Here is a 24,253-nt window from a genome sequence, read left to right as displayed (position 1 = left end):
ACTGCAAATGTGATAAACTTACTGCTAAATGAAATAACCTGACCAAATGAACAGCATGTAATTACCCACTACTACGAGCATGACAAGTTTCATACATTCCACAGCTAAAGCTGATTTCTGCAAAACAACAATGCGACTGGCTTTTTGGGAGAGCAGCTTTGTCTTTGTTGTTGAAGGTTTAGTGGTACTTACACACTTCTTCTAAACCATTACTATCTCAGTCAAAAAATAATAATCATAATCGAAAGTAACAGTGCATGAAGTGTGAAGACTTCTTTCTTTCTTGCGCCGTTTTCTCAAAAAGTGAGGAGGCTTACAGGTTAGATTTTTTTAATGTGGCCACCTTAATATTTTGAAAATTTAAGGTGGCACTGAAACCCTCTGATAATTTTTTTTTAACTTTGTCAAAAGTTGTATCATGATAATGCTTATCATAAATCAGCAATAAAAAATGGGGGTCACCCAGAATATTTTTGAGTTTTTAGCTCTTTAAGCCAAAATACAAAAGGTGTTTCTCAAGAGATCATTTACCTCTATTGGGTTTTGAGGAACCAAGTCTGTGATATTTATTGATGTTCCAGGCCCGGGCAAGCCAATGTGTGCTTGACTGTGCAGTGGTCTATTGCTTTGAGCTGACATTGCCACATTGCCCTCACTGAAAGACATTGTGGATAGAATGCTCTCTCCTGAACAAACTGCAATAGAAACAAAATTCTATAACTATGATTCTCTATTTAATGTTTGTACTGCTAAATTAATTAATTTGTTTAATTTTGTTTGTTTATTTATTATTTTAGTAAGTTAGTTAGTTGCATGGGTGGCTGGCTGGTTGGTTGGTTAGTCTGAAGGGTTCTGGGATTAGAAAAGAATTGTAAAAAGTGATTTCTGAAAACCAATTTATGTACCTTGTTGGCTGTCATCCCTTTCCATTACAGACTCTATATTAAGTGACATCTAAGAAAAAAATGACAATGACATTCATTGCACCTGAATCCACACATTCAGTCAAGCAAAAAGCTAATAGTCTTGTTTTGTTATGTTCATAAAATAATAATAACAAGAAGCTCTTAGAGCTTAAAACTGCGCTGGTCACATGACCACCCTGGGGGAGCCATGTGGGGAGAATAAAAAATGCACCCCCATCCTCTTTACCCGCGTCACGTCAAAAAATGTCGCGACTGACAAACAAAATGGTAAGAAAACACCTTGTGTGACATTTCATGGTTGACTAGTTCCATCCGCAATTAATTATTTTTCTCATATGCCAATGCTGGCCAAATTTAATTCCCACGATCCTGATCCGTGAAACCAAAAAATCTTTTAAATCAGCATCCAGTGTTGTATCGAATTTCCGGGGCAAATAATTAAATCAAATTTGAGAAGAACACTAGACCTGTGTTTTGCTGAATGGGAATTCTCTGGGGAATTAATTGACCAATGACGTAACCCTTGCAAGTCAGGGCATGTTTGTCTCAGTGGTCTTCCTTCAGATTTCAGAAATCCGTAGATGACACAGCTCCAAAAACACGCAAAGCTAAAAAGTCGAACATTTTACACTTAACATGCTAGGTTAGTTTCCATTTGTAGCAGTTAAGCTTTCAGAGCATTGCGTGATTCTTGCCGATCGGTGCCTTGTGAAAGTAGAAATTTCAAGAAGTAGCACATTCCAGGACACAGACGTAATGTAAATAAATGTAAATTCTTGCCCGCTAAAGCATCAAATTTTAGTATTTTCTTTGATTCAAACGCTTCAAAGTACTTCACAGTCTTTAAGTAAAGACCAAAGGATTCGCAAAGATTTCAAAGGAGGCTAGATAGCTTTGAAAAATTACGTGACTCGAGCCGATGGAAAGTGAAACTTGTCATGTCAGCACATTCTTTGACACCAACGTAATGGCATTTATTTACAGACTCTGGCCCACTGAATTATATTTCTCTTTGAAAACTGACCCGCTGACAATGTTTTGTAGTTTCTATACTGTTAGTATTATTTTTGCCCCTATTTTGGTTTTCGTATTACAATAGGCGGTTGTAAAAGTGCAGCGACTGACAAACTTTGTGTGACATTTCATGGTTGACTTGTTCCAGCCGCGATTAAAAATTTCTCATATATGCAAATTCTGGCCGAATTCCCACGCGCGGACGCTGAAGCTGTTTTTAGCACAGAGGGTAATTTCCCTAGCATACCGAATGACGTAAGCGGTACAGGGCATGTTTGTGAAGGGAATTTTTCTTCATATCTCTAAAATCCTTCAATGACACAGCCAAAAAATGGATTACGCAATAAATTTGTTTAGTAAAGACCAAAGGATTCGCAAAGATTTGAAAGGTAGCTTATAATAGCTTTAAAACATTACGTGACTCGAGGTCTAGCCGATCGAAAGTGAAACTTGTCATGTCAGCACATTCTTTTCCACCAACGTAATGGTATCTATTCACAGATTCTGGCCCGCTGAATTACATTTCTCTTTGAAAGCGTGGAAATTTAGTATTTTTTAATGAGTCAGAGGCTTCAAATTCGAATATTTCACACTAAACATTCTTTGTAAAGACAAAGAATAACCATTTGTTTCCATTTGTTACTGATTTATAGCTTCTAAACATTGCGTGACATAACCTCGACCGAGTGGAGGTCTGCGTCTGGTCACCGACAAAACTAAAAAAAATAATAATAATAATAATAATAATAATAATAATAATAAACCGCGTGCAGAGCAAGAACTGCGCAGCGCAGTTAATAACTGCATGTCAGTTTGTTATGCAAAGGGTAATTTTGATGAGGGTCTATCTTTGGCATGTTGCACTATTCTCTTTAACTTTTTTTCTCTTTTCAACCATGTCTTAAAATACATTTGGTGGAAAGTAAGACCCATTTCAAATGTTGCTCTTGTAGATTAAATTGTATCACAAAAATCTTCTAAACAAAATCATTACAAATCAACTTAGGCCATCCCAATAAAATGTTTCGTTTCCCATCGCCCCTTCTGATGTGATGAACACTTGAAGGGTTCTGGGTTCCAGAGAAGGTCAGGCTGCTAAGTAAGATAGCCTGAGTACAAAGTCAATTCGAAAACGTGGTCTTTTCGTTCGTTATTCCTTATCAATGCAGTGTTCCAGATAAGAGACGGGTCTCGGGTCGAAAACCCGATAGAGACGGCTACCTGACCCGACAAATGAAATGGAAAAAATAATATTTCACTTATAAGTAACAATAAAAAGCAAGGAAGCAAGTTTCCAAAGACAAAGAAATTAGAAAAAAAATCAAATTCAGGGAAAGAAAGAAATCACAAAAATTCTTCCACCATAGTTCTGAAGGCAACTTTACTTGGCCAAGGCTGTGCTCTTGTTACATTTCGTTGTCATCTGCTTTCGAGCGACAAGAAAAGCAATAGTTTTACCGAAACGCCCGGCCTGGTAACCTCCTTATTCAGCGTAAACTTTGGTCTGAAAACAGGCACACAACAAATTTCTTTTCTCTCCTCGCCATCTTATGTAGCTTTGCATTTCACAAGGCAAAATTGTTCGAAATACAGTCAAACCCCTATTAAGCGGCCACCCCCTATTAAGCGGCCAGTTACTAAAGTCCCGAAAATATTGTCAGTATAATAATGTAAATAAAACCCCTTTTAAGCGGCCACCCCTATTAAGCGGCCGCGGCCACCTTTCTTCCGTCCCGATGAGCGTTCTTCTATTGTTTTTACCTCTATTTAGCAGCCAATAAGAATGTAATATACGATATTTAAATAAATTTCCAACAAGCTCAGATCGTGACGGCCGATAAAATCATTCAAACACAGGTTTATTGTCGTCTTCATGTGATTTCGTTATTCCTTTTCACCTTATTTTGTATTGTAATAATGTAACCTTCTTAAAAGACCTTATGCTAATTTCTGACAAACCCCTATTAAGCGGCCAACCTCTATTAAGCGGCCAGTTGCCATTTCCCCGAGGGTGGCCGCTTAATAGGGGTTCTACTGTAGAATGTTTAAATCCATTTGTGAAGTCACAACATTCTCTATTTTTCGATCGTGTCCTGCACGTACGATAAAACTTGTGCCTGCATTACTACAGACAGCAGTTTTCTTTTACTTCGTAGTGTTAACGAAAAGTCTTCTCAGTTCTTCTACCTTATGTATTTATACACAAAAAGTCTCTTATAAAAGAAGATTACCAAGCAAATTTTTGTAAAGATATCTAGGGAAAAAAGACAGAAAAAAGACATTTATAAAAACCAACTTTTATTCTAAATTTTAAATTAATTTTTTAAATTTTGTGGAAGTTTTGTCATTCTATGTGGACTATTGACTAAGAAAATTGAGACCAAAGTACATCATACAACATAAATACATGTACAACATAAATTTGAGATTCAAAACAGGGTCATATGTACCCAGAATTGAGAAAACCAGTCTAAAAAAATGCTTCAATTTTTTTAAAATTGACTGGGAGAGCATACCCCCAAGCCTCCTTAGGAAAGACGCAGTGAGTTGTTTACCATACTATCTCTTTGGGGAAACATATATGTATGAGCTTGAGAGCTCTCTGATAGGTTAATTATTTTATAATTTAAGTAGATAATTTTAATAACTCAGTTAGCTTTATTTTCATTTTTTAGCCCAAATGCTACCAGATAGCACCCTGAAGCATAACACTTGTAAATTTTTTCTCGTGAAGTGCCGGCATACACCTCCCTACAGAAAGGGAAACTTTTTACCCGACCTTTCCCCTAACAAGGTGTTACATACATTGGGCTGGTTGACCCGTCTGATAAATTCTGTGACCCCTTGCTTCAAAAACTTAACTGGAACACTGCAATGTCTAAACAGTCTTTAAATAACTTATAGTATCGATGTTTATTATTATGAAACAAGATCGTGTGCTTGTAAATTAAAGTACTTGCTTCTTTGACTAGTGAATCTGGGATTTTTTTTTTTTTTACTTTTCAAAAAAAATGGGTCGGTCGGGCGATGGGAAACAAAACATTTTATTGGGATGGCCTTAAGGTACAACATTGCAATTGATACCATTACAAGTCAATGCAATCCTCTGTTATGACTGGCCATTAAAAGAATACCAAGCTACATGTATCTGGATTATTCTGATTAAATACCTCTGCAATATCTTTATATAAGGCAGTTTGTTCATTGGAGAGAGCCTGTGCACCATCCAGAAAAGGTTCATTTCCATTCATAGAGTTGAGCTGCTCATTCGTTTGATGTACACTGTTTATGCTTTTACCAGGACACATATCTGTCAAAGGATTTACAATGTTTGATTTGTAGGTAACTGAACACAAAACTGTTTTATTGAATCCCTAACAAAATACCGTAAAGATCCATGTATAAGCCACACCTTTTTCCTCTAAATTCAAGTCAAAAATCGGGGGTGCGGCTTATCTACGGAAACATCGCTGGTTGGAGTTCTAAAAGGCCTAATTAATATTCATAAAAACTTCTCAAGACGTTACTGAATAAACATATAACAACCTGAAAACTTTGTTGTTGTTCACTGCCTTTTGGTTCCTCTGCAAACCGGTTTGCAGTGAAGCCTGCCGGTCACTTCGAAGCATGTCTTTCCGTCGTCACAAGGCAAATGGCCGACCGCTTCACTTTTTAATTGACCTTCACAGCAAATGCATCTGCTGGATTATCAAACTCTTATTATGCATGAAGTTTTTATCCTGTTGCGGGTAGCAGTTTCCAAGAATCTTAAAAATGTGGTTTCTTCCGAAGAAAGTGCTGCAATGTTTGTTTTTAATGCCCAGACTCCTCTCTACATTTCAAAAGCTTGGCTACTAAGCATTCATCATTTGCGTACGATTCGTACGAGTATTTCAAGTGTTCAGGAGTGTTGAGAAGTGATAATCTCAAAAAATGATGTCAAGAGAGCATCCAAGTTTATGATATTGTGAACTCAAACTAAAAAGAAGGTATGACAAGTGAAATTTTGCTTTCGTAAGACTAAATTTATAGTAAACATTGCAACAACCGCTGTGTCAGTGTTTTGAAACCGTGCTTGATTGCCCTTGTTTGTTTTCCAATAGAACTTCACTTGAACTTCAAACTTTATTGTCTGTATATTTTTTCCAAAATTTGAGCTTCCAAATCGGGGGTGCGGCTTATCTACGGGTGCGGCTTATACACGGAACTTTACGGTAAGCAAATTATAAACAAAGAAGCCAAAGACCGAAGAGATCAAAACTGAAATGGAGAACTTTCTTTTCTAGACTGTCTGGTAAGCTGAGAGAGGGAATGAAAAGGAACGCAAACTACAGTGTACAGAAAACTGATGTATACTGACAGATTTCTGGACAAATGACAGACATGCTTCACCTGTACATGTTGAGCTGCCACTTGTGGCTGTCAAATAATGTGCTGCTAAATGGCCACCAATGCACATACCGGTACCTTAAAATGAATAGCATAACAATATTATTAGTAACCTAGCATGTCTCAGTCTTAAAATACCACTGTAGGCTAATAACTCACAGACTTCTGTATTTTCAAATGAAATCTTGGCAAGCTACCTAACTGTATATTTAACAATTATTCTGTGACATCCCGCGGAATATCGCCTGATACTTAGCCGACGAGGCCATAGGCCAAGTTGGCTAAAATCAGACGATATTCCGCAAGATTGAGCAGGATAATTGTTTTATTATTCAACAAATTGTCAACGAAGCACATTCTGCAGAAAGAAAAACTTTATTATGCAGCGCTTTACAAGAATTCGGACGAATCTTCGCAACCTACGTATATCGCAGGATATCTGTTATGTACGGATGACAGATAACGTTAACATTTTGACCATATATGGGCAGGGCGCGCATTTGTTGAATAATAAAGCAGGATATGTTTTATGTATGGCTGACGGATAACAAGGAGTGCCTCACCATTGCAAAAACAAGTGCAGTAAACAATGGCATCATGCCAAATTGTTAACAGGTAAATATTTTCAGATAAAGTCACAAAGTTTGGTGGCATTTGTTCAAAACAATTTCATGTGCACCCTCCCCCATTGCCTCTCCCCTTTTACAGGTCCCCTGTTTCCCTGTTGCAGGCTGTTCTTTAGTTTTCCTTCCTTCCTTTTCTAATTTCCTCTTTTCCTTTCCTTCCTTGGAAGTTTGTCAAAATAATTATTGTTTTCAAAGAGTTGTTCCATGTTCATGTCAAATAGTTATATACCACTTAAGTCACCTGACAGTTAAGATACAGTCACATAATAATTATGTATTGTCTTTAGTAGTCACACCTCTTTACCACAAGTCTATTTCTGTGATAATTTTTGTTGGAAGTGATTTACCTTGTTGGCTTTCATCAATTATCATTACCATACCAGATTCATCCAAAAGAGGCCTCTGAAATGCATTCAAAAAGTAACAATGTCAGTTCAATGCTATGTACACCTAAAGATCCTAGCAATTTACACAAATTCTCATTCAGGTCAGAAGCATTGACTCATTCTTATAGTCAGATGAAGTGTATCCCACCAGCTATAAAATAAGAAATGCATCTTACAGTCACGCGAGGTAAAGCATACCCCCTAGAGTACATTAATGAATTGATTAATATTTGAAATTTGAATCCATTAGTCAATTTCAAGAATGCATTCATCTAATTATTAAAAACAGAAGCACCGATCAATGTTCAAATCAAAATTTAGTTTCTAATTACAGCTGCCTGATTTAAAGAGATTAAGAAATTGAATCATCTAAAAAAAAAGACAATGTTCAAATTGGTTTTCAAACGTTGCATGATATTATAGGTTTTGTCTTTTTATTGTGTTTTAGATTTTAATGTATTTTAAGGTTTAACATTTATTTTCTCAGAGGACCCTCATGAAAACCACCCCTGGGTGATTGGAGGCCTCCTCTTAAAATATTATTATTATTATTATTATTATCATTATTATTATTATTATTTTGAAATAAAGGAAAAATTTAATTACATATTAGAAAACGATTTTAAATTTCGATTCTCGCTTATACAAAGACATTGTACCTTTTTATACAGCTTTTTTAATTCTTAATCCTTTTATTGGTGCTTGTATTTTTAATAATTGCATGAAATAAAGTTATTTATTATAAAAAAAATTATTATTATTATTATTATTATTATTATATTCACCATCAAAGTTGAGGTGTCAGACAAAGTTTTGCACAATTAATTCGTAAACTGGCGATGAAATTAATTTTCTGTTAAAGATCTGTTAACTGTTCAGTTTTAAGCGGTTTACAAACGCAGAAGACAGGAAAGAGGCTTAGACCTCAAAATTTTTTTACCAGTATTAATTGCTGTACTAGAAAAAATCATGAATAAAAGAAACACATAAAATATCAGCACATTAGATGGTAACATTTCAGACAAACCTGATCATCCTCCATAACAATGTAGAGGACTGAATTGCCTTTTAACCTTTCTCTAATAGTATTTCCATCCCATATACATGGAGTTCCATAAAACTGAAAGGTGATACTGTTCTGACTTACAGCAGCACAAAAAATCCTAGATAGAAGAAAATGTAAAATAATTTTAAACAGTATTATATTGCTACTGCTCTGAAATAATGGCATCTGTCAATGCTAGTTCACTTGCAGGTGCCTCCTCCCCACATGGAAATTTTCTTACCTTCCATTTAAGTTAAAGGTAGTAAAAGTCTCCTGGAGTTTTTGCCACACCATCTCTTCAGACATTTCTTTGGAAAACTGGACCTTTGTTTTATACTGTCCAGTATTCGGCTTTTTGATTCTTGCCATTTCAATAGTGTTTGGAATATATACTTTGCCTTTACTTCTTTGACAATCATTCTTCTTAAGCAATATGACAGTTTTAGAATAAAAACCATCTTGAGATCTTTTGACTTTAACTGCACCAGCTGGCTGTCCCATTAACACACTCATGATACTGAAACACAAAAAAGTTATCGTAAAGGCCCGGCAAAACGCATGCAACAGTCATTTCAACGCAACATTTCCTAACATTGTTGAGTTACGTTGTGAGATGTTGTGAAGCAGCTGGCCAAACGCACACAACATTTCAATGCAACATTGTTGTGCACAGCATGTTGCACGCGTTTGGCCACCAGCTGTTGCGATATGTTGCAGTATGTTGAATGGTGCAAATTGAACTAGTGCGCATGCTCCAGCGCAACAATGTTGCACAACATCATGCAACATCCAAAAATGTTGCAAGATGTTGGGAGAAAAATTTGACAATTTTTAAACTTGGTCCAACATCATCAAACACGTTGCAACATGTTGCAACAGGGTGGCCTAAGACAGGCCTTAAGACAGTTAACATTATGTTCTAGCTGACAACAATCGTTTGCTCCTCATGATCAAGGGTTAAGGTTCTGCTACTGAAGGTTGCTGTTGTGAAAAATTCCAGCTATATATAACAATGGCTTATACCGTATTTTCTCGATTAAACGCCCCGGGCGTTTATTTCAAACTTGGCCCTATAGGGCCGGCGTTTATTTGAATTCAGGAGTTTTTTCAAGCCCTATGTTTCTAAGAAATGATTTTTATTCATTATTTTTGACAGCTATATAATTAGACATTATTTTTAAAGCATATTTAACCTTTAATAGTTGTCTAAGGAGTTGATTTTCAAATACAACTTGGAGACCAGGCGTTTATTCGGGGCCTGGCGTTTAATCGAGAAAATACGGTAATGTTGGTTGATAAATTTGACAAATTAAAGATAAGATTTTATTTGCCTCTCCAAAAAATGGTTTTTCAGGGTAAATTACAATGAAATGTAAAATCTCTACAGTTAAAAAATAAAATCATTCTAAAAAAATTAAAAATTGGTGATTATTTATGGCTGGAGAAAGACTGCTACCCTGAGAATGAGCAACCAGTCTTTATTGATTCAGCCCATGGTCACTTATGAGAGCTAATTCTTATATAGGACCTGCTACATTCCCAAGGTGGTTGCCTACTGTACAAGAGCTTCGACTGTATTTCACTGTTATTTCAGAGCTTCCTCTGGGCAGCTGTATGTTCACAGTTTCAGTTTTGAAAATACTTAATAAACATTGACTCTTACCTTAGCTTTGTATACAGCTGTTTTAGTGGCACAATATAAAATGTTCAAGTTGGCCAACAAATAAATATGGCAAATGAAGAAATTTCCAGTATGCTAATTATAGGGCTATTGCAGTTGAAGTCTTCAAGGGCATGTTACTGTAGGACCTGTCAAATGTACAAGAGTATCTTGTATTAGTGTATACTCTGATAAGCTACTGTAAAATTACGGTTATAAGCCCCCCCCCCCCCCCCCGGTACTGAACAGGGCTATATGTTGCTTTATTATGTATTTTTAACCTAAAAACGTATTTCGATCAACACTCCCGTGGCTTGTTTCGAAACGTTTTTTTTATTCCGCTTATAAGCCCTCTCGGATATAAGCCCCTCCGCTTATAAAGTTATGTTAAAGTTAAACCCCTTATGAAGTTTTATAAGCCCAAGGCTTATAACCGGAATTTTACGGTATCTAGATAGATTTTATGCTGCAGTCAGCAAAGTTGCATTTTGCTCTCACTTAAGAAACAGGCCTTCCAAGGGTGGTAGCAGTGTCGCAATATAACACATGCTTCTGAAGACCAATGTTGCCAAATGCCTGTAAATGCTAAAATGCTGCCTAAGCTTGCTGTTCAAATTTTAATGGGGCGTTCAATAACTTCAATGGCAATCTCAGTACACAATATCACATGGTTAGTGCTTTGTACGGTATTTACGCACTCATGGGTTCGTGTGAGAAATCTCACTCGTTTGTTGTGCTCACATGTTCAATTTCTGATACATCACCAATTTGTGCATAAATACTATGTACGCACACTTTCCATCATAGGCGTACGGGCACCTTCGGACCTGGGGGGGTGGAGACCTTATTGCCCGAAAAAAAAATTGACATGGGTTGAATAAAGCGGCCTATATAATATGCAAAACAAAACATGCATTAAAATAGTTGTGAAAAAACCTTGCCTGCTTGCTTAAAGGAAACGATAGTTCTTTAATTAATTTCGTAGCATTGCCCGAAGGTGTCAATGCACTGAATCCTTTTTCTTCGGAAATATTTTATTTATTCACCCTAGTTCAGCGAGAATTAAAGTACTTTGGGCAAGCCAATTTGCATTGTTTTCCCCCCACTTGAAAGTTACACAAAAGCGTGTGAAACCATAAGGGATGAATCGGTCGAAAGTTTTAGCTTGCCCTGAGAACTTAACATTTGAGAAAAGCATCAGCTCCATCACATTTGTAACAGCTTTGTTTCAAGGTCTTACACTGGGTCCACGGCGCGCAAATACTCAAGCTATAGAAAAGCTGATTGCAACTGAATCAAACTGAGTGGTCACGCAGAATTTGCAAGGAAAATCGAACATGATTACAGCAATTTGCAAGAGGAAAGGAAAGCAGGTGAATGAGAAATTTGGACTTTTGAACCACAAAGCTCGGTAGATTTCCAATACTTTTTCTGTTGATGTAATTAGTTTTGAACGTAATATTGAGATTTTTCGGCTTATTTTCTATTTTTTCGCTAGGCTTGTTGCCCGAATTCCAAGCATTTTGCCCGAAAAAATTCAGCACTGGGGGGGCTGCAGCCCCCCTCGCCCCCCTGCCTCGTACGCCTATGCTTTCCATGAAGTATTCAATATATACTATATAAATATTATTGTGAAATGCTGATTATTCATATGGGCAGTATTTCATCACAATCTGGTTTAAGATCAATATTCAGCCACTAAAATATATTATTATACATTGTAGTCACTAGCTATCTTCTTATTGGCTAAAAGCCTATGGCTAATTCTGGGAATCCGCGCAACCTACAGATTAGTGAATAATCTGCTAGCAGATTATTCACTAATCTGTAGGTTGCACACGCAATACATGATTTCCAAGAGAAATGTTGCAGGCATCTGGCGGCGAAGGAAATTCATAGTTCATCGATTCGCTTTTTCAACCGAACAATCATTTGGCCTAAGTTAAAAAATTATTGGACCATAAAGTCTCGGAAAACACAAAATGACTGACAAATATTGGGATGGAACTATTTCACGAAAAACTTTGAAGAAAAGCATTCAGAATTACATGTAAGCAGGACGACAAGCCGACAAGTGTTGAAACAGGTTGAAATCGTTGGTCATTGTTTTGTTTTTTTAACCAAAAAAACAATGTATAATAAAACAGTTTTTAGATTCGGATTTTGTGATATCCGGATTAATCAAGGTCTCGGTAAGTGTTATCAGCCTATTCCGGATATCACAAAAACCTTATCCAATAACTGTTTATAATCTTGAGATTTCAATTAATTAGAATTATTGGCGAGTATTTTCTTTGAATTGAGGCCTTATGCACCACCAGAATGATGATGATTTTCTTTGACTTATTTATTTGATTATTATATTTTCTAAATTATATCATACAATTTTACACATTGTACATATTTTACTTCATTTGCAAAGCTTCAATGTAAACTGATGTAAATCAATGGCGAAGTGTTTGAGTTCTGTGTCAATAACTCCAGTTAATTCATTCATTCATAATCATATTTCTTCAGCTTCGTTATTTAAAAATATATCACAAAATACAAATTAGTCCTCATATCGATTACTAAAGTGCTTTGTTTTTTAAACACTCTTTTCCTGCAGTCAACAGAAGTAACAACCAAAACACAAACTACACCTTACCAGGAATTTTGAAGATTTGCTTGAAAGCTTGTCTGTACTGACTGTACATATACAAGTCCTAGCTATGCGGTCGGGTTTATGCAGAACCGTTTCACAATGACTTAACCGACATCTCCCAGCCAACAATTAAAAGAAAAATTGGTAAAACATGCTATATCCACTTCTGGTCCATCAGTAAATCCGCACACAACAACAATCAAAAGTACTTCCATCTTGACATTTGACTTTTTCGCTCGGCACATGAGGAAATTGTTGGTGTTGATCACATGATCTTGTCATGTGACTTGTATTTCCCGCGCTTTCAGTAGTCGCGCACGCTGCATACTTTGCAATTACGTCACGGCAAAGTTACATGTAAAAGCTTACCGTGTGTTAACTATGCCCAGTGAGACCATCAAAATAACGTAGAATATTTACTGACCGTGAAATATTATTTTCTATCCACTAGCTTCGACGGACAACAAATAAAGACTAAAAAGATCAGGAGAATCTGCTCGCGGGGAAATTCATATTTCGCTTTCGTTTCGTGAAGTGACATGAAGGCAAAAAGGCCGCAAATAAAATACTGGAAACTATTTAAGTTAAAGTTATGACACAGTATGACAAGGAAAAATTTTTAAATTTGTATCATTGGCAATCAAGTATGTCGTATCAAAACGCCTACGAAAGCAAATTGTGGCTATTCGATCGACAAACTGAAACCGGAAGTAGAGAGCACAAATTAAGCCTGATTTCACTTTGAATTAACTTACCTTAGAAAAGTTAAGTGATACCTAAACGGATAAAACAGTGCAATAGTATGGCAACAGAGACCTAGTGCCGTGCAAAGTCAAAAAAAATAACACATGATCCTGCCGTCCGCTTTTATAGAAGTATTCAATCTCGTCCCCAGAGCCTGTGTTCCCCTTGACCAGCGGTCGGGAAACTCAACGGCTCTGGACGAATCCAAACCGGAACCAGGAAATCCTGGTTCCGGTTTGATTGTGCGCGTGCGCCAGAGATTGCAAGACTCTTTTGCGCACGCTCCATGTTCCACTGAATAATTAAAAAGTCATTCGACCGTTAATTCATTCACAGGAGACTAGACATGTCTGCGGTTTTATGCAAATTCAGGTCGTGTCACGTAATTGTAATTAATGCTGTTTTGGGATCATTCTCTACTGTTAAACATCGTTATACATTAAACATGCTTATTTAAGTAAAAAAGAATTGCTCTGAGACTGTTGATGTCCTCTCCAAACAGAAATACATCCAAAAACTGCACATATTTTGATTGCGTGCACAATCTGTGATTTGCATAAAGCACAGACTTTCAACTCCCCAGGGGCCAGGACAACCATCCCGACGCACGTTCAAATTTTGGCGCGTTACAGATCGACCAATCAGAAGTGTTGTTATTGTTTCAGCGGCTTTTTAGAATAGCCCAGAGGTCCCGATCCCTGGCGCAGACCAGAAGGATCGCGGCCTCTGGGGACGAGATTGAGAAGTATTTACATCAGGTCATGAGATGGTGTCATTGATGATAAAACAGCGCATGTGCGGTGTATTTTCGAGTCCACGCGAAGTCCACGCGTGGCCTGTACGATCAGGGCCTTGAAATGAACTTCAGCCGTCAAAACTCTCTCTCAGAAAATTGGCTACCAGAGGAATCGGCTGCAATTCAGGTTTTTCTGTTCGCTCATTCAAACAAGTACCAGGCGTACTTCTCAAGCGGATCCGTCAAGCTCATTTCTCTGAAATGACTTTATAATAAAATACGTACATCTATGCTTCATTCTTCACGTCGGGCAAAACACAGGACTCGTGTATGAGTCGATTTAGCTCGAGCCGCCTGAGAAGTGTTTATAGCTCTATAAACTTTTCAAGCAGTAAAATACTTTTTACACTATTTTGTTCAATATAATGGTACACGACAAGATTTTTGATCGTGCGAGCTCAAATTATTTTTGATTTCTGAAAGGTAAACATACCAAATTAAGAAACTTCGGATACACACTGTAGTAGTTTTCCAAAATGTGAGATCGAAGCAAGGAAATATTTGAAATACGAGCGTGTTCATTCCCTTCATTTCGTGATCTGATCTTCGTTTGCGAGAGAAATTGCACAGAAATTTGTAAATAACGCGATGCAAAACAGGAAGTATAATAAAAACATGCACTAGCTAAGTGAAAGAACTTTACGACGATCGAAGCTATAAACATTTTAAAAATACAAGTCTCTCGCCTTGAAACACATCTTGAAGAACGAAGAAATTAGGGGTTTTAGTACCAGTATTTACACAAAGTCACAAGATTTTAGATCGTGCGAGCTCAAATAGTTCAGATTATTGAAAGGTAAACATACCCTATTAAGAAATTTCGGAAACACACTGTGGTAGTTTTCCGAATTTGAGATCGAAGTAAGGAAAATTTGAAATACAAGCGTGTTCATGCGCTTCGATTCGTGATCTGATCTTCGTTTGCGAGAGAAATTGCACTAATTTAATAAATCACGCGATGCGAAAGAGGAAGTACAAACATGAACTTGGCGGAAGAACTTTAAAGATGAGTGAAGTTATGAACATTTTAAAAATACAAGTCTCTTACCTTGAAACAGACCTCTGATGAACGAAGAAAACATTGCAACAAGTCTCTATGCCACAGAGGAGTAAAAAAATAATGCATAATCCATTATCGTCTGCTTTTATACGAGTATTTACACAAGGTCACGGGATTGTGTGATTGATCAAAAGCGCATGTGCGGTGTATCAAATATTTATTCGCGAGAATTTTTCAAGTGTGACCTGTCAAAAAAAAAAAAACACGTTCATTGCCCTGAATTTCAGCCGTTGCATTACATGTAAAGAGGTGATTTATTTTACAGCTGATTTTTAATATAGATATCCAGGCCGGTCGTGAGTCGATTAGCTCGAGCCATCATCCCTCACGGACTGAAAAGTATTTTAATATAGCTCAAACATTTCAACCAGGGAAATAGCTACTACGGTTGAGACTATTTGGCTGAATATAATGGCACATGACAAGATTTTTTAATATACCAGCTAAGATTATTGAAGTATACGTAAAGGATTCATTTCAGAAGTTAATTCGCCGGGATAAATATACACAGAGGTAGCTTTCTGAATATGAGATCGCAGCAAGAAAAATCGAAATACATTGTACTGAAAAAAGCGTGCGTGACCAATGATAAAGGGACCGTTCACTTTTTATGGGGTAGGGGGGCTGGTGGGATTTGATAGATAGTCACTGTTATATATAATGACCCCCCCTTCTTCATCGAAATTTTTTGCCTGGCCCCCCCTCGAAATCAAAAAAAAAAAACAATAATCAAGTGAAATTAAAATATATCGAGCCTTGTGAATAAAGAATTTATCAGTGTACAAAAAACACATCCTAAATAGCTGGCATTGCCTCAACTGTTTATTGTGGATGTCGTCTGTTAGTATGGGTTGTCTGCACTTATAACCAATAAGCTGTTGGGTTGAGTTAAGAGCATTTAGTACATAACAAAGTAGGGGGGTTCGGGGGCATGCTCCCCCGGGAAAATTGAATTTTGAGAACCTCAGGAATGTTATTTTGGGCATTCTGGCAATTTTGTTTTACTCTTACAGAAGCCTCTTAACTCACCTTAAAAGTACAATTATATTTAGTGACCCCCCCTTACAGACCATATTGGCCCCCCTCAAATCCCACCAGCCCCCCCTATCTCATAAAACATGAACCGCCCTTAAATCACGCGTTGCGAAAACGAAAGTATAAACATTAATAAATGACGAACAAATTCAAAGATGTTAATGCTATATAAGTGTTAAAAAAATACAGGCATAGCCTTTTTTTCCTTCCCTTGAAACAGTCGTTGAACTGTAAAGGAATAAACTATAAAAATCCAACGCGAAACATTAGACTCCTGCTGTCGACCGCAACAGGGTCACGTGATTGTTTTTATGGGCTTCTCAAAAAGCCATCCAAATACCTTATTATAGGAAATTAACGCTTGTGTTAATTAAGGTATTTGGAATAAACGCGACTTAAATTAACGCGTATTGAAGGAAAAAATACTTCCCAATAAAGGAAATTAACGCGAAAGAGAGGGTAACATTTTCACAATAAAGGAAATTATAGGGACGTACACAAAGAAAAATAAACGGCATGCAGTGCATGCAGAAGCGATGACGTTTCACAAAGGGTCTAACATAATTTTGAGGAGGAAATTTGTCAAAAACTCAACGTAAATAAAAGTGGCCGTCGACCGGTTAGCTCAGTTGGTAGAGCGCCGGACTGCCGTGCGGGAGGTCTCGGGTTCGAGTCCCAGACCGGACCAACACTCAGGGTCTTAAAATAACTGAGGAGAATATGCTGCCTTTGCAATGACATCTGCAAATGGTTAGACATTCTAGTCTTCTCGGATAAGGACGATAAACTGTAGGCCCCGTCTCCTGCATCTTCAGTGTTATAATCAACAGGGGACGTTAAAGAACCCACACACTTATCGAAAAGAGTAGGGCACGGAGTTCCCGGTATTGTGGTCTATCTTTGCGCATTGTGTTGTATACTGTGAAATGCTCGGTTTTATTAGCATATACTTGCTAGAGCCCTAACACGGCTCATAATACCGAGGGTAAATAAAGTTTCAGTCAGTCAGTCGGTCTATCGAATTATGGGTGCACGCACAAGTTTAGAGAGCATGACAGAAGCAACAGAGCAGCTCGATTCGTAGCTGAGAGCAACTCTAGCGGGCGAAAATGTTGCTTCTTTAATAGTGGCGATAACAGCTACATATCCTTAAATTGCGTTCATATTTTATCCCCTTGTATTTTTTATCTGTTTATCTGTTGATGTGTTCAGATCGGTAATAGTACTTCTAACAATGGCCAGATAAAATGAAGCGAGGGAATAAACATTCCAACGTGCGATCATGTACCGTAGTTTTGCTTCAGTAATACAGTAGAACCCCGGTTACTCGAACTCGGATAACTCGAACAACCCCGCTAACTCGAACAAACTTGCATTTCCCTTGGACCCACTTTTCAGTCATTTTTACTCCGTTAACTCGAAAACCCCGCTAACTAGAACTGTTTTTCGTTTCCCTTCAGAGTTCGAGTAACCGGGGTTCAACTGCATTAAGAAACAAGGTATACGGTTTTTTAATTTGTATACTGCATCCGTATAATAAAACTCTCAATCTACAATTCTCCACACCACCACCGTTACCTCCATACCTGTACTCTATGCCAGCAAAATCGTAACGCCAGATATTTTTCGCAGGTTGAAGGTTGCAGGTCTAAAGGCTAACCGCAAGCAACATAAGCTAATTCGGGCTAAGCGGAGTGCTATTCAGGCTAACCGAAGTGCTTAGTAGATTCAAAAGTCGATTTTTCAACCCACAACATGCCAGAAATCCCTGCCAAAATCGTAATGTCTAAATCAATCTCTTGAAATCACTCAACCTCCTGCAATCGTTAAAACCTGAAATTATGATTGTTATAACTTTGAATTATACGTGTCAGTACCTCGTCTCCCCTTTCAATGTTGGAAAATGGTAAAACGCATTCTTCTAACAGGTGTTTGGACGGGAAAATGGTGTATAAATAGTTTTTCTACACCTGTGACCATGGTTGTCTGCACCAGACACATGGACGCATTGCGGACGTAGTTTTTTGCCACGCCATCCACATATTGAAGTCTCGTATTAAGTAGACCGCGGTTTAATGTGTTCAAAAAGCATTGATACGAATGTTACACGAAAAAGCATGGAAATAAACTGACTTTTTCTCTTTACCCTCGAAAAAACATTGCGGCGTAAACAAATTTAAAACATATAAAAGCAACGCCAGACTTTGCACTTACGTTACGGATCTCACGCGCGGCGCGTTTTCTCGATTCATATCATAGATTAAATTTTTTTAACGCGCTTGTTTTGGTTCATGGATTGAAGAACGAGGTATATTCATGTGTATATTCATGGATTTAAGAACGGGCATGAACGAGGTATATTCATGTGTAGCACCCTTGTTTCAGCTCATGGATTAAACAACGTAGTATTTATGCGTAGCGCGCTCGTTTCGACTCATGGATTAAATAACGAGGTATGATGATTTCGGCTCGTGGCTATATCTAATGGGAAGTATTTTTCCAGTAGACAGGTGATTTTGACGAGTTGACAATAATTTTGTCCATTCGTACGACTCGTTCGACTTGACAACTTTTCGCTGCGGCCCTTGAGTGAACTAATGACTAATCAGATGTATTTTTCCACTGGACAACTCGGTTTGTCGAGTCGAGAAACTTATCCACTCGTACGGGTTTTAAAGCGTATTTTTCGACTTGTATCAAGTCGACAGTATTGGACATGAGTGAAAACCTGGAGCTCATTACTTATTCAAAGGCTTTGTTCTTAGAGCGGGTTTTACTAGCTTTACGATAACAGAAAATTGCTAACTTTAGTCGATAACAGAAAATTGTGTTGTTTCAAAATCTACCTTTTTACCGAAAATCGTTCCGTAACAATCAAAACGGCTTTCCTCTTTGACTTTAGAAATCTTAATAAAAGCCATGGATTCAGTAAATGATCGCGAATTACATTTGGAGTCATAACATAAAAGAATTTGTTGTATTTTTCCACAATTTAGTTTGAACTATCGAATTAAAGGTAAAGGTAATTTATTTCGTGTCAAATACACAGGGAGTGGTCTCCCAGTCTCCCGAGCCAGAGGCTCATGATAAAAGTGTTTGACAATTTAGAAACTAAGAATAAATGAAACATATTAAATTTAAAAACTACTACATATTAAAAATACAATCTTAAAAAGATCTTTAAACTCTAAAATACAATATTAAAAAGATTTAAACGAAAGCTACAAAATGTCTGTATAATCAACATTACCGGCTGAAAGCCGCAAGTACTGCATTGTCTGCATTGGCAGCTACTAAAATTCAACAAATGTTTGTTAAAAGATGTCACGTTGGGTGCGTTTTTTGCGACTGAAGGCAGTTGGTTCCAAATTCGAGAGATAATATATGAAAACTGAAAGTGACTTCATGTAAAATTGCTGTCATCGGAAGGTCATATCGAATTGGCTGATATCGCGCTCGTAGCGACTAACTTTTGCCTTCATTTTCTTCTAGCCTACAATGCAGGACATTAATGATGGGACACTTAGCACATTTCTGTGCCAAATGACTGCTAACCCCCTTCCCCCCAAGCAATGTTGAGAATTGACCATCTCACACAGATCAGGGCATATATGTTTGTCAACATTGCTTGTGGGTTAAGAAATGAACAAGAAGAGTGCCAAACCCGTTTTTGGACTACAAAAAGGTTATTTGGCATGATTAAGAGATCGCCTTCATAAGTGTCCCAAGTCTTTTTGACCTTCATTGTAGCTCTAAAGAAGCACTGTTCGATCCCGTGCAGTTCTGTTGTCATTGTAGTGATTGACACCTACGGACTCGATTGCGAAATGAGTGTAGACATATGAGACATTTAGAACTAAAGGGCGAGAAATACTCGGTGAGCTTGGCGACAGCTGTATCAAAATCTTTGTCTTTTCCTGTGTCAGTGAGTGTTTCGAAAATTGTTTCCACTTCTGGGCCCGCTAAATCCTGGGCTAAATACAATAACAGAGCTCATTGGCGGGTTGTATCTTTGATATCCAATGCCACGATGAACCGATGAAATCGTTTGATCCAGTCATTCCAGCGTGTACTAAGGGAAGTTGGATCCGAGTGCGAATCGAAACGAGCAATGCCCGAAAACTCAAGGCCCGTGGCCATCTTCGCCGTACACGTACCGTATTTTCTCGATTAAACGCCGGACCCCGATTAAACGCCGGCCTCGTATAAACGCCGGATCAAAATTGCTAATTTTTAAATAAACGCCGGGGGCGTTTGTTCGAGGTCCCGGCGTTTATTTGAGGTCAAACTAATTAACAATTAGACGGCAAGCTCGAGGTTTCTATCGGCTGATAGTTGGCGAGGGGCGAAGCCCCGAGTCAACTATCAAAAGCCGGTAGAAACCGAGAGCGAGCCGTCTAATTGTGTTAGCATAACCCATTCACCGATCTATTAAACTCAGAATATCGCTAGAATTGATTTATTGAAGGTTTTGATTGATAAAATCAAGCGAAAACTAAGCGCGCGCTCCGAGAGCCATCTACTGATCAATAGTAGGCACCTGTGTAGCCAATCAGATTGCGCGATTACCAATAGTAGGTCAGTGTGGTTATGCTAACAAGTAAATATATTCTCTTTAATGGCACAGTAAACGTTTAAAGGAAAAGTCCGGCGTAACATAGCTAGGATGGACGCTGTACATCAAAATAAAACCTAGCAGTGTTCGCGTTTCGGTATTCATGACTGACGCATTTCCTTTCTTGTGTTAGTGCTCACAGCAGTACTGCCCCTTGGTCTCGAAGATCGGTAACAATAAATCACTCTGAAAAATTGACAGAAAATTGCAGTCCGTTTATAAACGCCGGGCCTCGATTAAACGCCGGCTTCAAATAAACGCCGGGTCCACCAAGCCAAGTTTGAAATAAACGCCGGGGGCGTTTAATTGAGAAAATACGGTATTCAAGCAGATCGTCTGTCTTCTTGCAACGCCCTTTTGTGCTTTTTCCAGTCCCTGACCTCTCTCTTCCGCGCGCCCTATATAGGGGCTGAACCCAGGCGCGCGAAGAGAGAGTCCAGGATAACTTGCATGCGCATGCGCCAGGTTTTCCCCCAAAATTGGGGGAAAAAACATATTTGGCAGCCCTTTTAAAAACGCGCGCGCACTGATGACGAGTTCAACTACGCGACCGTGTACTAAAGCAGGATCACCGGAATAACTTTAAAAAGCGTAGCTTTGCAGTCAGTGCCTGCTAAAAGCTAACGGCGAAACAAAAATCGCTATCCGTCAACTATTCCTAGTATTTTGTAGCTGTTTATTGAATTGGTTTTGGATGCAATTGAGCACAGTTTTTTTCTTGCATTTATTCACGCGCTCAGTCGCGTAGTTGAATTCGTCATTTTGAGCGAACCAGTTTTAGCCTAGCGCGCGCGTCCCAAGCAAGTGACGCCACACTCCTCGCTTCTGATTGGTTCGTTCTGAGCATGCGCATGCAAGTTATCCTGGACTCTCTCTTCGCGCGCCTGGGTTCAACCCCTATAAAGGGCGCGTGGAAGAGAGAGTTCAGGGACTGGACTATTTAGTGCTAAATGTCTCATACGGCTGCACCCATTGACTCATTTCGCAATCGAGTTCGTAGGTGTCAATCACTACAGTCTTAACTTTTCAAAAGATTATATTTGTTAGGTATGGTTTATTTTTGACCTACACTCTTTTTTTTATTATAAGAATACAGTTTTTCCGACCCAGGCTGAATATTCTTATTCTTCTGCCGATTTTAGGCTGAAAATATTCTTATGAACATTCTTAGAAAATACCGTTTGACATTTCCGTTTTAGCAAGTATTGGGTAATCAATTACAAGTGTTTGGTGTCCAGATCTGTATCGTGTTACATTGTGCACATGTACCATTGCTTTTCGTTGCAGCCTGCCCGTTTTGGCTTTAAACAAAGCATTCGTCACAGAGATAAAGTGACGGAAATGAAAATACCTGATTTTGTTTCAACTAAAAACTATATTCTTTTCAAAATCTCAGCCTCGGGTTTATTCTTAAAATATTCTTAAAAATTCGCAAATTTCAGCTTCGATATTCAAATAGCCGTCGCGGGTGGCTTATTAAAAAATCTGCATACTTTTCAGACGTTTCAGTATCAACTAATACTGAGCTTACTGAACACTGCTTCTATGAATCAGTCACCTTGTAAGTCACACTAAGAACTAACTGATTGATTTATATTTCTCATCAGTTTTAACTGAACAAACAGATATTTAAGTCAAATAAAAGACCTAGTGAGATGCCGAATTCTTGTGTTACTCGGTTGTGCTCCCGACTTTCAATTCGCCGAAAGCATCAGGCAAATGTTCCAAATCTTTCGCTTCCTTGACTTTCGTCATTTCTTCAAAATACTTGTCTTGGATGTGTACCGGCTGCCCCAACATTTTCAGCTGTTTGGTGGATTCACCATCTTTACCTTCAATAATCTCTCGCACGATGCAGGTGACGTGAATGTAGCTATTGAACTCTTGCCCTCCCATTGGTGTGGCAGTAAATGTAGTGGTTATCTCAACAAGCTCAGTGAAGTTGTCTCTGAAGATAAGCATCATACTGGGCATTGTGGCTTGCACATTGTTCGGATTGTTGGCGACTTGACTGACTTCATGTTCTATCAGGAAGTGTGGGTACAGTTGATCGTATCTGCTCCAATAACGTCTTGCACTATTCTCGTCATTTGCAAGACGGAAATCCGGTTGGCGTTGTTGTAAGACCACTCTCACCACTTTTGCCCTGTTTCTCCTCCCCGAATGTTCCCCCATGCTCGGCCAAAAACTTCGTTCCACATTTGCTGCCTCCAACATGCACATCCGTACAACTGCAGATGCCGTGCGACCAAATGCGACAAATGCGACATTGGCGTTTTCTTCCCCCGCGATACCGCCGAACAAGAGCCTCCGATCATCACTTTCATCATTGCTTTCTATGTTTTGAAGACTTGCAGTTTGGAAGTGTGTCACTTGCAGTCGGTTTTGATTTCCTAGCTCCGTTAGAGAGCGAAGGACAACATTGAATGCAGGGTCCGTTTGCACAAAGATAGTTTCTGGATACATGTTACCGCCTTGCGCCATCTTCTCGATGCTTCGAACTATCTCGAAGCTATGACGCTTGATCGCTCACCTGTATCCAATAGGCGTTGGTTACAGATAAATTATCGATATTATTTAGTGTTATGGAAACCACCGTTGGTTGCTGAGCAGCACACCAACGAGAGTGCGTTGTTTGCTTTACATGTACAAGCGGGTCAGACCGAAGCCGGACCGGAAACAAATTTGATTTGGCTTTCATCATACAACTGCTTTTTACTACAGTAGAACCCGGTAACTCAACTCTGAAGGGAAACGAAAAACAGTTCGTCGAGTTATCGGGGTCGATTGAAAATTCAATTTACCGTATTAATAAATGGTGCTCACTGATTTTCAGTTCAGCACTTCAGTATACATTACAGTGCAAATTAAACATATCTTTTACACGATCACACATTCTTATGATAAGTGTGGAAAATGATGATCAAATACGTGATCTGTTCGTTGCTCTAATTAAAATCAAATTGCTGTAATGTAAGTTTTTAGTGTTTTTAAACGATAAGCCGGAAGTGCTAATGGGATATTTCAATGGGCAACCGTGGCGAGTTGCAGAAAACCGGAATTCCAGATTTCGGTGTAAATTTGACCCAAATTTTGATCAACGGGAACGGAATATAGTTCGAGTTACCGGGGAATTCGAGTAATCCGAGTTCGAGTTAACCGAGTTAAAATGACTGAAAAGTGGGGTCAAATCCAAGGGAAATGGAAGTTAGCTCGAATAAGCGGGGGTGTTCGAGTTATCCGACTTGGAGTTACCGGGGTTCTTCTGTATTCCTGTCAGCCTGCTATCAACTGTCACGCTGACAACGACACT

The 24,253-nt window shown here is 38.4% G+C and overlaps 3 protein-coding genes and 1 non-coding gene across 8 annotated transcripts in view; 1 reads left to right on the top strand and 3 right to left on the bottom strand.

The window, feature by feature from the left end:
• Positions 1-13,523, bottom strand: part of LOC144638723 (uncharacterized) — an 84,350-nt gene extending 70,827 nt beyond the window's left edge. The window contains exon 1 of the mRNA XM_078497949.1: positions 13,507-13,523. The gene's annotated coding sequence lies outside the window, so the exon portion shown is untranslated. The remainder of the gene's footprint in view (positions 1-13,506) is intronic.
• Positions 1-24,253, bottom strand: part of LOC144638724 (uncharacterized) — a 74,515-nt gene that overhangs the window by 18,577 nt on the left and 31,685 nt on the right. Inside the window, exons 1-9 of one of the 5 annotated variants that reach the window (XM_078497954.1) lie at positions 15,279-15,355; positions 10,050-10,195; positions 8,628-8,903; positions 8,369-8,504; positions 7,303-7,357; positions 6,333-6,407; positions 5,111-5,250; positions 906-954; positions 532-695 (exon numbers count right to left, since the gene is read on the bottom strand). In XM_078497954.1, the coding sequence (XP_078354080.1) occupies positions 532-695; positions 906-954; positions 5,111-5,250; positions 6,333-6,407; positions 7,303-7,357; positions 8,369-8,504; positions 8,628-8,899 (891 nt within the window). In that variant the 5' untranslated portion in view covers positions 8,900-8,903; positions 10,050-10,195; positions 15,279-15,355. Of the gene's footprint in view, positions 1-531; positions 696-905; positions 955-5,110; positions 5,251-5,486; positions 5,686-6,332; positions 6,408-7,302; positions 7,358-8,368; positions 8,505-8,627; positions 8,904-10,049; positions 10,196-12,693; positions 12,920-13,445; positions 13,875-15,278; positions 15,356-24,253 lie in introns of those variants that run through there. The other 4 variants (XM_078497952.1, XM_078497950.1, XM_078497951.1 and 1 more) reach the window with 4 other exon arrangements.
• On the top strand, positions 16,940-17,013 carry Trnag-gcc (transfer RNA glycine (anticodon GCC)). Its single transcript has one exon. It is a non-coding gene; the product is annotated as a tRNA-Gly (tRNA).
• On the bottom strand, positions 22,236-23,502 carry LOC144638761 (uncharacterized). Its single transcript, XM_078498020.1, has one exon. The coding sequence runs from the start codon at positions 23,422-23,424 to the stop codon at positions 22,612-22,614; it is 813 nt and encodes a 270-aa protein (XP_078354146.1). The 5' UTR covers positions 23,425-23,502; the 3' UTR covers positions 22,236-22,611.

Source organism: Oculina patagonica, chromosome 14 (genome assembly GCF_052425735.1).
Source record: "Oculina patagonica isolate OP01 chromosome 14, crgOcupat, whole genome shotgun sequence".
Taxonomy (NCBI): Eukaryota; Metazoa; Cnidaria; class Anthozoa; order Scleractinia; family Oculinidae; genus Oculina; species Oculina patagonica.
Note: the sequence above shows the minus strand (reverse complement) of the source record. Positions and strands in the feature narration are given on the sequence as shown.

Coding starts and splice junctions, on each gene's coding strand:
- LOC144638761 (XM_078498020.1), bottom strand. CDS start 23,424: ATGGCGCAAGGCGGTAACATGTATCCAGAAACTATCTTTGTGCAAACG.